The sequence below is a fragment of the Anser anser genome (assembly GCF_964211835.1).
Source record: "Anser anser genome assembly, chromosome: 26".
NCBI lineage: Eukaryota > Metazoa > Chordata > Aves > Anseriformes > Anatidae > Anser > Anser anser.
Window position 1 is genome coordinate 2,683,287 of NC_139747.1, and position 18,006 is coordinate 2,701,292.

At 54.5% G+C, this 18,006-nt stretch overlaps 1 protein-coding gene and 1 long non-coding RNA gene across 2 annotated transcripts; one reads left to right on the top strand and one right to left on the bottom strand.

Moving 5' to 3' along the window:
- Positions 1–356: 356 nt before the first annotated feature.
- On the bottom strand, positions 357–1,620 carry LOC310886743. Its single transcript, XR_014575464.1, has 2 exons — positions 1,356–1,620; positions 357–1,194 (listed from the first exon to the last, which is right to left on the bottom strand). It is a non-coding gene; the product is annotated as an uncharacterized lncRNA (long non-coding RNA).
- SLC25A37 (solute carrier family 25 member 37) lies at positions 1,609–17,193 on the top strand. The gene is made up of 4 exons (XM_083811738.1): positions 1,609–1,849; positions 8,943–9,171; positions 10,454–10,510; positions 11,724–17,193. The coding sequence occupies exons 1-4, from the start codon at positions 1,646–1,648 to the stop codon at positions 12,242–12,244; spliced, it is 1,011 nt and encodes a 336-aa protein (XP_083667864.1). The 5' UTR covers positions 1,609–1,645; the 3' UTR covers positions 12,245–17,193.
- The last annotated feature ends 813 nt before the right edge of the window (positions 17,194–18,006 follow it).

Here is an 18,006-nt window from a genome sequence, read left to right on the forward strand (position 1 = left end):
TATCACGGAGCATGAGTAATTCTACCCATTCTGCATGAGCAGGGGAAACGCTCTGTGCGTCTCTGCCTTGGCGTCTCGGCTGCACCAGGTCTGCTCGCTTCGGGTTGTTCGGGCAGCAGAACAGGAGCAGAGATTCCTCATGGCCACACCACTTGAGGTTAAAATATAACCCTCTCCCACCTGGAAACAGCTCCATATTTCAGTCTGATTCATCGTATTTCTTATCAGGGAGCAAGACCTACGAGTGTAGGGGAAAGGGCTCATTATGGCGGGTGACACTGCAATTTCTCCACCCTTCTCTCCCCTGCCAAAGGCATTGGAAAGAGATTAGCTGTTTATAGAAGAGGAAACCTCGATAAACTATGTGGAGCAATACTGGAAAGTGTTCCCTTTCGAGTTTTAGTTCAGCCGCTTCCTCGTACGAGGTTGCGTTACGAAAGGGAAGTTCTTGTGCTTTGATTTACGGCTGCGCTTCGTCCTGCAGACGGGGGTGATGCTTGGGGAGTGTCTGCTGCTGCATTTTCAGCCAGGCACGTGGCTTCCCGGCTCCATAATGCCACCTCCGGGCTGCTGAACACCGTGTCACACCTTCTGCCAGCAACAACTGCCAGAGTTTCATGCTCTTCTGTGCCCGTGGTTTTCTGCTGTGCTTCCCAAGGTTCAGACAGCAATAAATTGTTTGGCATTGTTGCGGCACTTCATGCAAATGGTTAACCTTGGTTTCAGCCTGAGAGATGCGCCCTGACGCCACCTTCCCAGCAAGGTCAGATTCCAAAGGATCCCGAAAGGAGGAATCCCATAAAGGCCGGGCTGTTGCTGCAGCCCAGCACCGTGCAGGTTTTGCCTCCAAGTCTGTATCTCAGGGCTCTAAATACAATCAGTTTGGGTCGGTTTTGTGGAAGAAGCAGCAGTGGCGTGCAAGGCGGGAGTTGCAGTGAGGGACAGTGCTCGCTGCAGACCCCACCTCTCCCGAAAACCTTTGCAGGGCAGCCCACGATGCCCTCCTACACCTTCCTATGAACTTTTCTCCCTGTGCGGAGCCTCAGGACCAGGCGGGGCGTGGGCACCACATCCAGCTGCTTATTTTAGGGGACATTTGGGGCCGCAGGGGGATTGGACATGGAGCGTGCATGTGCAGAAGGCTAATTTCCACCTCCTTCCTATGAAAAATAACTCCCTGCTGATGCCCACCTCCTGAAAAAAAAAAAAAAAACGACTGATTTCCACCTCCTGCAAAAATAACGCCTCGCTGATGTCCCCCTCCCCCCCAAAAAATCCCACCCCGTGGTGCCCCGGCCGCGATTTTCCCCCCCTTTTCCTCCCTTTTTCCTCCCCATCCCAACCCCGGCTCCGACCCCGGGGCCGCCGCGCGCGGGCGCGCCGCCGCGCTCCTCCCGCAGAAGGCGCGCGCGCGCGCTCCGCCCTCAGCCAGTCCCCTCCCTCCCCTCTCCCCCCCTCCCCATTCGCCGCCCTCCGCGCCCCGCGCTCCGTGCCGCCCAATGGGAGGCGGGCTGGCGGGGGAGGCGGCCCCCCATTGGCCGGCTCGGGGAGGGGCGGGGCGGGGCGAGGGCGCGGCTTTAAAGCGGGGCGCGGGAGCGCGCGAGCCCGTGGCGCGCCGCCCCCCCCCCCCCCCGGCCCCGGGCGCATGGAGCTGGGCTGCGCCGTGGGGGGCTCCGCGGCGGCCCCCCCGGGGCCGGGCCCCCCGCCCGTAGCCGCTGCCGTGGCCCCGATGGAGGGCGAGGAGTACGAGAGCCTGCCCAGCGGAGCCTCGCTCGGCACCCACATGCTGGCCGGGGCGGTGGCGGGCATCATGGAGCACACCGTCATGTACCCGGTGGACTCGGTGAAGGTGGGTGTAAAGGGGGGGGGAGGACCCGGGAGGGGTGCCAAGGGGGTGTATGGGGCTGTAAGGGGGTGTGTGGGGGGTGTATGGGGCTGTAAGGGGTTGTATGGGGTTGTAGGGGGGTGTGTGGGGGGTGTATGGGGCTGTGTTAGGGAGTATGGGGTTGCAAGGGTATGTATTAGGGGGTATGGGGTTGAAAGGGAACTTTGAGGGGGGGGTATGGGGCTGCATTGGTGGGTATGGGGTTGTAAGAGGGTATATGGGGGTTGTAAGGGAAAGTATTGGGGGGTATGGGGTTGTAAGGGAACGTATGGGGGCGGTATGGGGCTGTGTTAGGGGGTGTGGGGTTGTAAGGGTGTGTACGGGGGGTGTATGGGGCTGTATTGGGGGGTATGGGGTTGTAAGGAGCTGTATTGGGGATATGGGGTTGTAAGGGAATGTATGGGGTTATAAGGGGGGGCATGGGCGTGTATGTGGGGTTATGGGGGTGTAAGGTGGTGTTTATATAACTATTGGGGGAGTCGTGGGGTGTGGGGGGAGAAGGGGGGTGTATGGTAGCATAAGGGGTAATATAGGGAGATGTAAGGGATGTAAGGTGGGGTTGTGTAGGGGTTTTTAAGGGGTTGTATGGGGCTGTAAGGGGTTGTGTGTGGGGTAGGGGGAAAGAGGGATGTATGGGAGTGTGAGGGGTTGTGTAGGGGATGTAGGAGGTATGGGGGTGTGAAGTGGGGGTTTGTGGGGGTCTAAGGGGTTGTATAGGTGTGTGTGTGGGCTATGGGGTGTAAGGGGTTGCTCGGAGGGAGTTCAGAAGGAGATGGGTGCATGGGGGGTGCATGGGTTGTATGGGGGTGCAAGGGGTTGCATGGGTGGAGTGTAAAGGGGGGCTGCATGGGGCATAGGTGTGCAAGGGGGGTGTGGGGGTACAAGGGGTTGCATGGAGGGGGTGTGTGCACAGGGTTTGGGGGTGCAAGCAGGGAGTGCAAGGGTGGCAGGCACAGGGTATGGGGTACAAGGGCGCTGGGAAGAGAGAGTGCAGCAAGGAGGAGGGAAGCACGGGTTGCAAACGGGGAAAGCGTGCAAGGGGAAAGTTTGTTTGTTTGGGGGGGGTGTCAGGGTTGTGCCACGCTGTGGGGAGGGGAACTGTGTAAGAGGCTTTCGGGGTGAGCGTGGGGCAGGGTGCTGCAGCTGGGTGCACCCCCGGGGGCAGCAGGGTGCTGTGTCATCCTGCTCTGCCCCGACGCGTCCCGTGGGAGCCCGGCGAGCTTTGCGCGAGGCGCGGTGCAAAGGTGTGCGGTGCCCGGCCACGGCTGTCCCGGTGCTGCAAGCGAAGTCCTCCTGCCTGCCCCCGGGGGGGTCCTGGAGCTCTACTCCCCAGCTTTTTCCTCCCGTGCTTTCCCAAACTGGGGTTAATTCCAGCCAGGAGGGGAATGCTGGTGGCACAGAGTGGTGCCTGCATCTGAGCAGGTCCCAGGTGTGCTGGGCTCGTTGGTCCTACAGAAACTGGGGGGCTTTCTTGGGGTCCCACCCCCCTTGCAAAGGGGCTGCAGGGAGCAGCAGAAGCTGCTGTTGGGGTGGCAGCGAGCTTGCACAGAGCAGCCAAATTTCCCCTTCTTGCTACACATCCCTGTCCTACTGCAATAGGGGATGTGAATCATGTGGGGTTTGGGGGACTGGAGTATGGGGCCGAGGGTCTGGGACAGCCTGGATGAGCCCTGGGATGGGGCAGCCCTGCCGCTGCCCCCCAGCACCTTTCAGATCCCAAAGGGGCACCTGTGGCAGGAGCTGCACCTTGCCGGTACTCGTGGCTGTCCCACTTTGTACCAAAACCCCCTTTTTTTTTGGGGGGTTCCCCCCCCAAAGCTGGCTCCTCACAGCGACGTTGTCCCCGTGCCCTCCGCGGGAGCGGCTGCCCAGCCCTGCGGGCGTCACGCCGTGCTCGGGAGGTCATTTCCTCTGCGGGGAAAGGGAGTGGGGGGGGGAGAAAACGAAAGCAGCGCCTGGTTTCTGGGAGCTGGAGGTGCTCCGCAGGGAGCTGCCACCTGCGGCGAACTGCCCCGCAGCCAGAGCCATCCCATACAGCCAGCTGCCCCGCGGAGCTTAACGAACCGGGCGCTAATTAGGCTGTAAGCAGCAGTCATCGGTCACTCCAGCATGGGAAATGTGCTGCTCGCATCCTCCAGAAGAGAAGCAAGCTGTCCTGCTCCTGGTGGTTACTGGGGTCGGGGAGCAGAGCAATGGGGCAGGTTCCCCCCGGGGGTGTCCTGGGCACCCGTGCTGCTCGCTCGCCCCTTGGAGGAAATGTTTTGGTCCCTGCAAGTCACTTCCTCTCAAAGAGAAAGCGAAAATGTTGCAATTTGGGGAATTGCTTGCTTTGGCTGCTTGCACAATTCCTCAGCTTGAGGTCGGGGCCGTGACGCCGCTCTCCTATTAGGGACAGCAGCAGCTGTGCTCTTCCTTGTATTATTTTTTTTTCCCCACTCCTTGTGCCCTGATGCTGCAGTGAGCCCCGTGGGCGTGCGGGATGCTTTGGGATCCCGCGCCCAGGGCTGCTGGTGGTGGAGCTCCTGCAGACCCCCTGGGACCCTCCTCTTCCTTGGGCTGCGGGGGGACACGGGCTGTATGGCGGCTTTGTAGGGGCAAGAAGTCTCGTGCTGCTGGGGATAGGGCAGCCAGGGACGTTTGTCTGTCTGCGGGGAAGGGCGGACAGCTTGTGGGGAGGGATGCTACGAGGGCTAATCTGCCCTGGGCTGCCTGGCTTGTTTTGGGGCTTGCAACTCCGGTCCTGGAAACCCACAAGTCTGAGGGCAAGGCAGAGCTGTGGTCCCGAGTTTTGGGGTCAGGACGCTCGCCTCGGTTTGGGTTTGGTGGTGGGTGAGGCTCCGCACCCACGACATGGGGCCACCAGGAGCAGTTGCGCCTGTTTAGGGGACAGCGTGGGTGCTGCAAGCTGCGGCTGTAAGCCTTTGGGGTCACCCCATCCAGGAAATTTGGGGCTGGTGGCTTCGTGCACCAGGCTGGAGGCATCACCCTCCTGCACACCTTCGTCCAGCAGCGGCACCGGAGCCCTCTGCTAGAGGCGAGGTGTTAGCGGGCGTTATTCCAAGCCTGCGCACCCCAAACCCATGCCTTTTAATTGCATTTGTTTCTGGAGAAATTGAATTTCCTCCTGGTCAGTGAGCTTCACGGTGCCACATCTCCGGTGTCCCCGGTTGTGTCCTGCAGCCGTCAGGGTCTGGTGCAGTCACTGCAGCAACTGACGCATTTTTCCTGGTAAAAATCTGGTGTTTTTTGGTAAAAAAAATCTGGTGGTTTTGGTGTGTTGCGGGGAGTCTGGGGTGTGTGTGTGTGCCACGCGGATGTGCTGGGTGAGCAACCGGGGAAGAAACGAAGTGCCTGAGCTTATTTGTGCAGTTGCCTGTCAAATGAGCGACGCTTCGCAGGAAAACGAGAAGCTGGGGAAGTGTTAGTGAAACGCTTCTGGATAGAAAACTGGCCAGGAGCATTGCTCGTGTCAGCTGCTGGCCTGGAAAAGCTTCTGGGAAGGCGTCTGCAGACCCTGCGTATTGCTCAACTTCGTGCGAGGGGAGCGGCGGCACGTCCAAGGCAGCCGTGCAGCCTCCGCTGGCAAACCTTGGGTGCTTTTGGGGTTGGAACGGGGAATGGGATCAAGCATCGAGCTTCCTCCTTCGGGATTTTGTGCTTCGTGCCCCAGGTGAGGAGTTGAGCTGCCCGGGGAGCCAGGGGATGGGAGATGCTGGTGGGGACGGGAGCATGGAGGGCGATGCCCGCTGGGTTTTCTGTAGGATTTTGGGAGCTGCAGCCTACGTTCCTCCTAGAATGGCATCCTTGGGATGCTCCCTGAACCCGAAGCTGTCCCTTTTTGCTTTTATTTCTTCTGCCTGGGCTCAAACCAGGACCGCCTGGATGCTTGCGGCCGGCGGCGCGCTCCTGCCTTATGCAACGAGGATTTAACCCGAGGAGGTGGAGGAGCATTTCTGGCTGGCTAACAACAGGGGCGGGAGCTCCTGGAGGAGCTTGCAGGCTTCAGATAAGTGGCAGAAAGCCCGCCGAGCAAAAATCATCTGCTGGCAGCCTCCGAAGGTGCAGCACCCAGCACCGTGTTTGCTCCGGCCGCGATAAGCTTATCCCGGCCGGGGCAGGGCCCAGCCTGTTCCCAGCTCCTCGCGCCGCAGGATCTGCGTGCATTGTGCTTTTTTGGTTGCTCCCGGGGCTGTTTGACCCGTTTGCGTCCCGTGAAAAGGTGCCGGGCTGTGGATCTGGCTGCGGGGCCGGTGATGCAACGAGCGGCGTGGGTTGGGCGCGGCGTAAACCCTGCTGCGTGCTGTGGGATCTGGTGCAGCATTGGGACCCCTCCAAAATGGGTCGGATAATGCAAGAAGGGGGAGGGGAAAAAAAAATTAATATTTGTGTTCCTGTGTGAAAGCAGCTGGATGCCCAGCAGGAGGGTGCTCAGGACCACGTGCCGGCTGGGTGCTTTGTTGCTCTGTGCAGCGCTTTTCCCCTATAACCCCTACGGAGGAGGGGATGCTGCCACGTGCTCCAGTTTCCCCCGGCTCCGGAGGCTTCCTGGCAAGAAGCCGGGCTGAGATCGGGATCGCTTTCGGAGTCCGAGAGTGAAGCAACGCCTTCAAGTCGAAACCGGCAGCGCGCAGCCCCCGGCTGGATGCGGCCGGTGGGTGCTGCTGAGTCACGCTGACGGCGGGGCACGGCCGAATCCGCCCGAAATCCGCCCCAATTTCTGCACCCCTGGGGTGGGAGGGTGCCAAAACCCGAGGGGGGGGGGGGGGGGGGTCTCAGACCCTTGCGCATGCCAAGCGGAGGCTGAGAGCTGACGTAAAACTTTTTTTTAAGCGCGTTTCGGGGTATTTCAGTGCTGTCGCTGCCTTTAAGGGCAGGCTGCTCCCCGCTTTTGGGGTTATTTCCAGCGCCACTCGGTGCTGTGGAGCAGGAAGCTTTGCTTTGTTTCTCAGCCCAGCTCCCCCCCACGCCGAGGGAAGGCGGCCTTGGAGCTTTCCCCAAACACGGAGCTTGTTTTTCCTGCGGGCATCCACGGGGTGCGCAGCGTGGGGCTCAGCACCGCCTGCAGCCCCGCTGGGACCCGTGCCGTGGGGCTGCAGCGGTGCCGGGCAATGCACGGGGAGGGAAAGGCGACACGGAGGGGGATGCAAATTCTTCCAGCTGGTTGTAGGGCGATGCCTTGTAATGATGACTGAGCAGTGCTTCAGGTCTGAAATTCAGCCAGCTGCTCGGTTACGTCACTTGGAAAACGCAATTGTTGTGTGTTTTTCAGAATATTTGCTACAAATGCAGTGATTTATTTGGATTAGCATCGCTTATTTCTGTACTTCTTAGTAGCTTGAATTAGGGCACTGGCTAAAGTCTGGAATTCAGCCCCCATCTCTTGCTTGGTCTCAGACCAGTGCCTGTGGAAGTTTCTGGTCACCAGCGTGCGTTGAGGAATCCAAGGTCCAAATCTGCCCCACTTCCATTGGTTTAATCTCCTCTGAAAGCCCAGCTGCGGTGTTGCCCCCTGGTTAATTGCTGCAGGGCTTTGATAAGCTCCAGGGGCCACGTCCTGCTGCGGAAGCGTGGAGGAGGCACGGGAGAGCCCTGCTGCTTCTGGCGCTGAGCTGCTGCCAAGGACCGGGCAGGGAAATCTTGTTGTGCTTTGCCTGCAAGGGCAGCACCAGGCTGGGGGCACCGCTGCTGCTGGAAGGAAGCAAAATAAATAAATGTTTTTTGTTTTTTTTATTCTGGATGACGAGAGGATTGCGTTCGGTGCTGCAGCTTTCAGGATTGATCGGGGAAGGGCTGCTCTCGTGTTAACCTCGTGGTTAAAGCAAGCCAGTTTTGTATTTCTGGGCTCAAACTTGCACCCCAAAGTGTTGCACATCCAAACCAGGGGCTTCGGTGTGGTCTGTCTCCTATGGAGCAGGTGTAGAGCTGAAGCGTGTGGAGTCAAAAGGAATTTGAACGAATTTAAGGTGCCCTATCAAGAAGTCGCTGATGCTGGGGCTGTAATTACAGCAGAGCCTTGGCCTGCTGCATGAAGCGGGCACGGATCCGTGGCCGCCCCCTTATCTCCTCCCGCTTATCAGCCGTGCTCGTGCACCGGGCTGACCTTAGCGGGGTGCCCGGTGGCAGCACATCGTGGCACGTGTGTAGGAAGCTGAGATCTGACCTCGGAAGGCATCCTATAAAACCTGAACAGCCTTAGGATTGTGTCTGCAAAGCCTCTCCCCTACCAGAGCGTTCATGATGGGCGCTCACTGCTGTGAGCATTTCTGGTCAAGGGATGCCATCAGCCTCCAGAAGCTAGAAGCAAACTCAAGCAAGTATTTTTTTTTTCCATGGTGCATAATTAAGTGATGGGAATGAGTTTTAAAATGTATTTTTGGATGCCCCGAGCTTGGCTGTCTTCAAAACATGGTCCAAAGCTCCCAGCGCAGGGTGCTGGCGGCTACAGGTGACCCTGAAATGTGGGGATGATGTGCCCTAGGATGTCTCAGGGCTCTCTGTGGCAGGCTGCTGGGGACAAATAATCCCCGAGGGTCTTCCCGGCACCCTATTTTTTTTTAGCTTGCCCTTCTAGGAAACTCATTCCCCAGTCGGCTGGACTCACCCTGCTCGCTGGGTATCGAAAGCAGAGCGACTGCAGGAGGAACAAGCTGGGGCAGAGCCGGGAGTGTTGCAAGCAGGAGGCAATTAGAGCCCTAACTGCATTTCTTCACCTCGGCTTTTGAACAATTGCCCTTAATTCCCCGCGCATAAACAGGAGCAGAGGTTACGCTTCCCTCCGCGAGCAGGCTCCTTCTGGTGTTGCAATGGGATCGTGGACTTCTTGGGGCTGATTTGGCAGGAGAAATGTGAATAAATGGTGCTTGGGCATGGGTTCAGTGGTTTTTTTTGGGGGGGTTCTGCAGCTTTGGTGGGGCTTGGGCTCCAGCTCAATAATTTATTAATCATTTACCCATCTCATGGTGCTGGATCTTGAGTCTTGAGCTTAAATCCGCGGTTTGTGGGTTCTGCATTGAGGGCAGGTAACTGAGGCCTCTCCCCGGGTTGTGCTCTGTTGCAGACGAGGATGCAGAGCCTGCAGCCGGACCCCAAAGCCCAGTACAGGAGCGTGTACGAAGCCCTGAAGAAGATCGTCCTGACGGAAGGCTTCTGGAGGCCTTTACGTGGCATCAACGTCACCATGCTGGGGGCTGGCCCTGCCCACGCCATGTACTTCGCCTGCTACGAAAAAATTAAGAAGAGTCTCAGCGACACCATCCAGCACGGAGGAAACAGCCACTTGGCCAATGGTATTTGACTTTATTTTTTATTTTATTTTTTTTGCACGAAAGCAGCTTGCAGTGAGCAGCTTTTCCCTTCGTTGCCTCGCACACGGAGCTGCCATCCCTCGCTGCTCTGCTCCTGAGAGCGCCCTGCTCTCGTGCCAGCCCCGTGGATGCCCAGCAGGAGGGTGCAGGATGTAACCCCAGGCTCGCACACGGTTTTGGAGCCCTGGGAAGGCAGGGGGAAGGAGAGCAGGTACATGAGTGTGGCGCCGGCCCTCCAGCCGAGTGCTTTGTGCTCCTGCCAGTGGTTCCTGGCCTGATGGCACTGCTGTGCCCCTTCCCGAGCCTTTATCTAATCCAGATTTCCACACAGAATCTTTAATCCCCAGATTTTCAAGCCTCTGTATGTTGGACAAGGGGTGTTTTCAGGCAGTGCCTGGCTGTTCCTGGCTTTTTTTTTTGGAGCTGCCACCCCAACCTCAGGAGGTCTGAAGCTCTGGTGCTTCCCTGCAGCTCCAGCGTGGCCAAGCACGCTGCGTCCCCTGTCCTCACGTGCTTTGCCGTGGGCTTTGCTTCTACCAGGAAGGTTCATAAATAAAAAATAAATTCAGGTCAAGGCATTGAGCTGTAACGGGGCAGCTGGGCTTGCAGGAGGTTGTGCAGGGGACTTTGTGGGGCATGGCACGCACTCGATTTGACTCAACCAACTCAGTTAAGGGCACGATACCCTTCTGGCTTGCTGCTTTCTGCTCATATTGTGCTTCCTCTGCCTGCCTTTCAAGTAGCTACAGGCTTTCGGGACCAGCTGGGAAGCGAAAGCACTGTGAGAAATGACCAAAAGTCGTTTGGGCAACAGAATTTGGGATGGAAACTTACATCAAAGGGGCAGGTGTGGCTCCAGGCCCCTCCTCGAGCCAACTGCAGAGTCATTAATGAATGGATGGATGCTTGCAGAATCCGTGCAATTAGTGTTTAAAGCCCAGACTGCGTAAATGGATGAAAAATACCTAATTATAGATGCACTGAGCCAGTTCTAAGCATTGCTCACTTCTCGGTCTAGCGCAAGCTGAGTTAAGCCGGTGGCGTCTTGCGTAGGCAAAGCCGTGTGAATTGTTGGAGCGAGCAGCAAATGGGGTGCTGCCAGAGCTGGCTTGCAGATCCTGCCTTCTGTCGAGCTGCCCTGGCTGGGTTTTTTCCATACTGGAAACCAGTCATGTTACTGGGTGATCCCACGAGCTTGCTGCTGAGCTCTGGGAGAGCCCCCGCTCTCCAGATCTCCTCTGAAGGATGTTTTTGTGTCTTGCAGGTATAGCTGGGAGCGTGGCCACCTTGCTACACGATGCAGTGATGAATCCAGCTGAAGGTAAGGCCCTTGCTGCACCCTGTTAGCCCAGCAAGGCGCTGGGGATGCTCTGTGCCAGCTCAGCACCGTGAGCCCTTTGCGTTGGTGATGCTGCTCCTTTTCTGATTGAGATCAGAAGGGCCAGCACTAAGGGAGAAATTCTGCCCAGCACTGCCTGGCTCTTTTCCCTTATTTTCTGGGGGCTTGTGCAGTGTCTGCGTGGCTTTTCGTGGCCCTGCAAGAAAACTGGTGTCACCCTTACGGTGTCACCCTTGTGCCTGCTCCGGCTCGGTCTGTAGAGCAGAGGCGGTCGGTGCCAGCAGGAGCTTGAGTCACGATGCCCTCACGGCTCTGCCAGTAAATCTTTGCTGAAGTGGTTGTGGTTTCTGTGAAGCTCTGGACTACCAAAACAAAGCTGAGCTCGGTCAGGTTGTCAGACAGGTAGAGCAGCCGGTAGGGCCAGTGCGTGGCCTTTCTGGTGGGAGAAGTCTGGCGCAGGAGGGCTAGCAGTAAAACGCACCTAAAATGGAGACGAGGAGCTGGACTGCTATCTGGTGTTAACGTACTCAGCTTCTGAGCTGGACCAAAGGCAAGTTTTATAGAAAAAAAAACTCTTTAATATTAAAAAATCCCTTCAATCAGGATAAATAACCTGTTGCGTCAGTCAGCTGAAGTTGTTCCACCTGAGCGTGTTGGGCTGTAGGTGAGGTCCCTGCCACTCCAGGGTGACATCCAGTTATTAAACCACCTTGGTGGCTTGGTGTGCATGATGGTTCCATGCACGAGCTCTGCATCCCCCCCAGCTGCGCCTGGGGGTCCTCGTGTATCTGTCCTAATCCCTTTCTAGCTTGATTTAATGATGCTCGAGGGGTGCCTTGACCCGTGGAATTGGAGAGGTGTCAATCCAGGGCTGGGCTGACTGCTTCCCCTGTTGGGTTTCCGTAGGGATACCGGGGGAAGTGGAGGGTTTATGGATTTCTTTTGGGTAAAAGCGTGTAGGTGGGGAGTCCCTTGCTGCAGAAATGCCTGTCCTGTGCCACAGCCCTTCAAACTTGGAAGGAGAGGTTGGGAGGGGAGGTTGGGTCTGCGTGGCTGGGGCTCGGAACAGGGACCAGGCCGGGTGTTGCAATATCCAAGCAGCGTGTTCCTCGGCTAATAAACCTTTATCTCCTTCCCTCCATCCTGCCTGGTGCTGCCTGCCGTGCCTCCCCCCGTGGTGGCCGTCCCGGCGCAGTGGTGAAGCAGCGGATGCAGATGTTCAACTCCCCCTACAAGTCCGTCCTGCAGTGCGTGAGGACAGTGCGGCGCACCGAGGGCTTGGGCGCCTTCTACCGCAGCTACACCACGCAGCTCACCATGAACGTCCCTTTCCAGGCCATTCACTTCATCACCTACGAGTTCATGCAGGAGCAGGTGAACCCCCGCAGGGAGTACAACCCCCTGTCCCACGTCTTCGCCGGCGGCGTCGCGGGGGCCGTGGCCGCCGCCGCCACCACCCCTCTGGACGTCTGCAAGACCTTGCTCAACACTCAAGAAAACACGGCCCTGAGCTCGCTGAACATCAGCGGGCACCTCTCGGGCATGGTGAACGCCTTCAGGACTGTCTACCAGCTGGGGGGCGTCGCGGGGTATTTCCGAGGGGTGCAGGCGCGCGTCATCTACCAGATCCCTTCGACGGCCATCGCCTGGTCGGTGTATGAGTTCTTCAAGTACTTCCTCACGAAGCACAAGCTGGAGAAAAGGACATCCTTTTGAAGGAAGGACACGGAGTGAATTCAAGCCTCGGTGTCCCCTCTGTGTGTGTGTGAGCCACCAGCGCCGGGTCCCTGCTTAAAAAAACGGGCCGGGGTCCTGGTGGGGGCACAGCTGACGTCTGCTTTCCCCCCCTCCCTGGGGGGAAGGAGGGCTTAAAATGCTCCTCAGCCACCCGTTCCCCTCGTCGCTTAAAGGATGAAATAGTTTATAAAGACTTAAAATAATATATATATTTAATAACTTTATTTTGGAGAAGCAAAATCGTTAACTGGTATTTTTTTCTCTGGATAAGTTTGAAGATGTAGTTTACTCCTCACCATAAGCCTAGGTTATGAAACCTAGGCTGTTTTTTTACGGTGAAGAAGCAAAATATCCTCTGGTAGAACTTTTTATATAAATATAAAATAGATGGATAATGTTTATCCTTTATTTTTCTATGTAGGCGTTTGGTTTGTTTTTTTAAATATTATTACAGCTAGATGCTGAGCTGTTTAAAAAGGGCTACATTCTTCCATCGTGTGCAAGGAAGACACAAAAGCATTTATTTTTATAGCCAGATTGGCTTTAATTATACAGCATTTAGCCCCCAGACCGTGGCCTGGATTCTCCTGTGGGTGTCGAGGGACTTGGTAACCCCTTGGGACTTGCTGGGGCCCTTGGGGAGAAGGAATGGGGACACCATGTTGGGAAACAGTAGGATGCCAGCAGGGGCACCCCAAAATGCTTGGTCACTTTGCAGAGGAGGGGATATATTTTTTTTACAAGGAGACTCTTAAAAAATGTCGATTTTAAAAGAATAGTATTTTTTTCAAACACTTTTTTTAAAGGTACATTTTTATGGTGTGTGATAGCTGGAACAGGCTTTGTCCTCCCTTAATTTATTTGTACTTCTTCTTCACTAAGGCCCCGATCCTGCTTCCAGGAGCATCCGTGCGCATCCTGAGAGCTGCTGGGCTTGGAGCAGGGTGCATGGAGCTGCTGGTCGCATCCTGGCAGCACCAAACCAGCAGCCAGCACCGAAAACCTTGGGAAAGTCCAAATTGCAGACCTGGAGCCGCCTCTCGGTCTGCGTTTGACAATAAATTGTTGTTCATCGCTGTTCTAGGGGGGGTAAAAACCACAACCTGGAGAGGTTCCTCGTGCCGTGGGTTTGGTTTTGCTGCTGCAAAAGCTGAGATTCGTGGTGTTTGGCAACGTCGTGCCTGCTCTGAAGGGTGTCAGCCTTATTGCTCCTGCTGGGAACGGCTCTTCCCGACGCATCCTTCGTGTTTGCCTTTGTAGAAATGCTGATTTTTCTTGGAGCGCAGCCGTTGTGCTGGGGATGGAGAGCCCCAAAGTGCCCTTCCCTGGTTTGAGGGGATCGGGTTTGCCCCGCAGATGGCACCAGGTAGTTCCGCAAACTTGGTGTGATGTCCTGGGGAGTGGGTGTTGGGTGCCTGAACCACTTACGTCCGCATCAGTAACCGATGACAAAATTGAGGGATTTCAGGGGTTTGAGGACACCGATGGGCAAATCTCGCGCCCAGGTATTTCAGGCAGGTCCCATCCCACTGCTGTGCTGGTGGCAGCTTTTGCTCTGCCCCCAGATGAGGCTTCAGCTCGTTTTTTTTGGCACGGGAAGGGCCTGAGGAAGGGCTGCAATGTGGCTAGCACACATCACTGGGGACGTCCCACAAGCCAGGCGCGCTGTATGGGATGACACTAAGCAGAGCTAAAAGCCTCTCGCTCCGTTATTTGGAGAAGCCGAATCGCAGAGCGCCTCTGGGCGGTGCTGCTTGTGCCTTGTGTAAATTAACCTCGTGCCAATGACACGATGAGGCTCTCCATGCCTTTCTGTCACTGAAACCGAACGAATCACTGTGTCCAACGCACCCTTTGTCTTAAAGTGCAAAACGTTTACCCTCGAGGCCACCGGAGGAAGCCCTCAGCCCCTGCTGCCCACCAGGGTCCTAGAGGTTGGAGATCCTCGAGCTCGCTGCTAGGCTTGGGCATCTTTTTTTCCTTTGACTTCAGAAGCTAGAGAGTCACTAAGAGGAACCAGAACTGCACAAAAAAAAAAAAAATAAATCCATCGGAGATGGGCGTGAACACTTAGAAGAAAATTTTGGGTCACTTTAATGCTGAGAGGCAAAGTGTAGCGTAACGGGGAGGGCGGCAGCTTTTCGGTGCAGCTTCCCTAGGAGTCAAACTCGGCCGTGCGTCCTCCTCTTCCTCTGCTCGCTGGGATTTCATGGTCTTAATTTCTTTTTTTGGTGGCTGTTCCTGGAGGCCCTGGTGTCCCCTGGGGGCTCGGTGGGGCAGGGTCAGCCCTGGCTGTGCAGCCAAGCATCCTGCTCGGAGGGGGATGTTGCTTCCAGTTTCGGCTGCTTTTCAGGAAAATGAGTGTTTGGTTCCCTCTGGAGCACTGAGCACGCAAGGCATCGAGCACAAGCAACCAGATTTTCTTGGGAACTTGCGCTCCCTTGAGCTGAGAGTGGGTGAGGAGCACTTCTATGTTTATCGAGCTCTTTATTGATTACCCTGGGTACTCAATAAAACCAGGCTTCCCGTTCTTCAGCTGGAAATGAGAAGGGGTGTGCCCAGTTGGTCTAAAAATTGCAAAAATCTGTTCAATAAATGTTCGTTTCCTGCTGTGCTTGATGCTGGGTCCCCAGCTCAAAGCCCCTTCACCAAAGCCGTTGCTCCTCCTCTCTTCCTCTGTTCAGTTTGGAAGTTTTTCTGCGAGTCTGAAGTTATTTTAACCTGGTATGTGAAACATGTACTGCTGCTTTGTCTGCAACGAACGCACATGTATTTAAGGGGGAGGATGAGTAACTTTTGTCCGCAGTTCTTTATGTTATTTTTTTTTGCCTGCTTTGGAGTTCAGTGTGTTCTCTTAAATGCGTATTTAACAATGCAGGAGTTCAGTTGTGAGATGCTGCTACAGTTGTATCACTGGAGCTCAAGGAAATAAAAAAAAAAAAAACCACAAAACTCTGATTTTTGGCCTTTTGGGCTCAAAGCGTGTGGCTGTTTTTGGCTGTGGGTGCTGGGGCTGGGTCACGGGGCTGAGCAGGAGCCCTGCAGCCGGTGCCTGGAGGGTTGGTGCCTTCTAGTGGTGTCCAGGGGAGTAAAGCTCGAGGAAGAAAACCCTCCTGGGAAGGGTTTTACAGACATTATCACGGGCTGGTGCTCCTCTAGGAGCTGCTGCAGAGCATTTGGGAACGTCCTCCTGCTTGCAGAGCAAACCTGCGAAGTTTGGCTTGCAAAGCAGCCTGGCGTGTCTCGGATGGAGTTTTCTTCCCACCTCCAAGAAAATGGATGGGGAGGAGCTGGTTGTGTGCTACGGGGTCAAAGCAGCATCCATTTTGGGGTGAACGCATGATTTAGAGGGCTTCACGGGCTTTGGGCTCCCTGCTGCACAGCCCCAGCATGCAAAATGCCTTAAAACCATATTTCAGAAAGCCGTTTTTCAGTCTACCAAGCCTTCCGCATCTCTAATTTCAGAATAAGAGCTGAAAAACTCCCTGGTGTAAATCTCCAGCCTTAAAAACTGGAGCTGTAGCTGGAAAAATTATTTTTGGGAGCAGCCTTGCACAATTTTGATGAGGGAATGGAGCAAAAACTAGTTTCCTTTCAGTTTCGTTTCAGAAATGCCAGGTTTGAAACCGAGGCCACTTCAGGTACACGGCTTGCAATGACGGGAAGTGATTTCAGCGAGTTCCCAATGCAGGGATCAGGAGAAGCTCCTGAAAACCCTAAAGATTAACTCTTGTCGTGCCTACATCTATCCAAAAGACGTTGCTTGTCCCTGACATGCTGCTGTAAAAAAAAAAAAAAACCAAAAAACACAGTAAGTCTGATGTCCTCGGGGTGCTGGAGGAAAAAAGGGGGGGTCCTGGATGTGTTAGCACGTGCTGGTTCCTGCTCAGTGGAGGGACAGAGATCCACCACATAAAGCTTTGCTTTTCTCTGCTATTCTGCGCTTCCTCTTTTCTTTTTTTTTCTTTTTTTTTTTTTTTAAACCTTCAGTGCCAAAAAGATGCCATCGGTGTCCCGGGGTGGAGGCCGGGCTGATGTGCTTATGAGACAAGATCGAGAGATAAAGCGCTGTTTATGCCCAGCAAAATGTTTTGGGCTGGTTTACGTTTCTATTTGCGTTGCGGGGTAAATATTTAATCCCCCCGGAGCAAATGTGTCTGCAGTCCTGAAAGGTGGGGTTTTTGCTCGGAGGAGGTGGGGATGGTTTCTCTGCAGGACAAGGCGGGGAGGAGATGCACGGGGGTCTCTTCTGTGTTAAATCCATTTTTTGGATGTTTCTGGGCGTTGAGAAAAAGGAGGATACCGCTCTTTAGGAAGGTTTGGGGAGGCCGTGGAGCTGGGAAAGGGCTGAGCCCAAGTTTGCTCTGGCAGGCACAAGAAGGGGCTGCCATGGGGAGCAGGGGATGGATTTTTAATGTCCATGGTTATCTGATTTCGCAATATTTTCCCCCAGACATGAAGGCGGGGGAAGCCATATGTGCTGCATCAACTATAGCTGGGCCACAAACGTGTCTTTAGCCGAAAAACACTCCAACAGGCAGCTGAAAGGCCCGATGGGCCATTCGCAAGACAAAACTTTCATTTTTTTTCCTTAAAAACTTGCACGTTCCAGAGAGGACTTGTTTTTCTAATTGACACTAATGGTTTCTTTGGAACCAGTACAGCTTATCGTGTAAATATCTTTCGAGGGTATTTCTTAAATGTGTCTTATTTATCCGGTAGACTGTAGAAACTCTTTAAACGTGCAGGATTTCCTGCAGCAAAGAAGTGTAGGGCAGCGGGTGTCTGCTTTGCTCTGTCCTTTCGTTATATGGGAATCTTGGGTGGGTACCAATAAATAAATACTTATAATAAATTAATTTAATAAATAAATCCAATTTAATAAATAAATCCAATTTAATAAATAAATCCAATTTAATAAATAAATACTGTGCAGTCAGTGTCTCATAAAATCCCTAACTGATGTTCTCCCTCGGGGGTCTATAGGTATGCCAAAAAAGCAGAAAATGGGAAAAATAAGAAATAACAGGAATACTGAATGGTGGTGATGTCCTCATTCCACTGCTATTGGGCTCGAGGGCTATGTGCCCTGCGGTGCTGCCCCCTGTGCTGCCAAATCCCCAGAGTTTGGGGTTCTTATTTAAGTCACTTCATTAATCCAGGATCTAGGCTGTGTTTGTTCACCGCGTGCGATTATCATCTAGTTTGCCCGATTCTTTGTTTCTCATCAAATATTGTTCCTGCTCTAAAGGGTAATGAACATAAAGGCAAATATCTCACCTTTTCCCTCTTGAAATTTCATTAAGCTGCGTGTTTACCTTGGATGACAAGATGCAGCGCACGGAGTGAAAGGTTTTCCGGCCACACCTTCACCTTCTATCTTATTCTGTCCACAAAGGGAATAAAAACATTTGTATTTATCCACGAGATTAAACTCCTTTCAGAGCCAGGGGATCCGTTTGGAGAGCAGGTAAGTGTTTTCCGCCGGGCTCAGCAGGTGTAAAGCTGTTGAGCATTGCTGTGCGGGCACCCACGGAGGAATTAACTCCAGACCTGAATATTGCAAAATTTGGGCCAGCAAAATCTATTTATTATTGCTTGGAAAAAAATAAACTCTCCAAGAGATGTTGGTTTGCACTAACCAGCATGGCCTCTATGTGACCACTGGGTAAATGGATCCTCCAAGCACATTAATTGCCTTAATTTTATTTATTTATTTTTTATGGTGTTCACTCAAAAAA

Coding starts and splice junctions, on each gene's coding strand:
- SLC25A37 (XM_083811738.1), top strand. CDS start 1,646: ATGGAGCTGGGCTGCGCCGTGGGGGGCTCCGCGGCGGCCCCCCCGGGG. Junction 1,850..8,942: donor ACCCGGTGGACTCGGTGAAG/GTGGGTGTAAAG, acceptor GCTCTGTTGCAG/ACGAGGATGCAGAGCCTGCA. Junction 10,511..11,723: donor AGTGATGAATCCAGCTGAAG/GTAAGGCCCTTG, acceptor GTCCCGGCGCAG/TGGTGAAGCAGCGGATGCAG.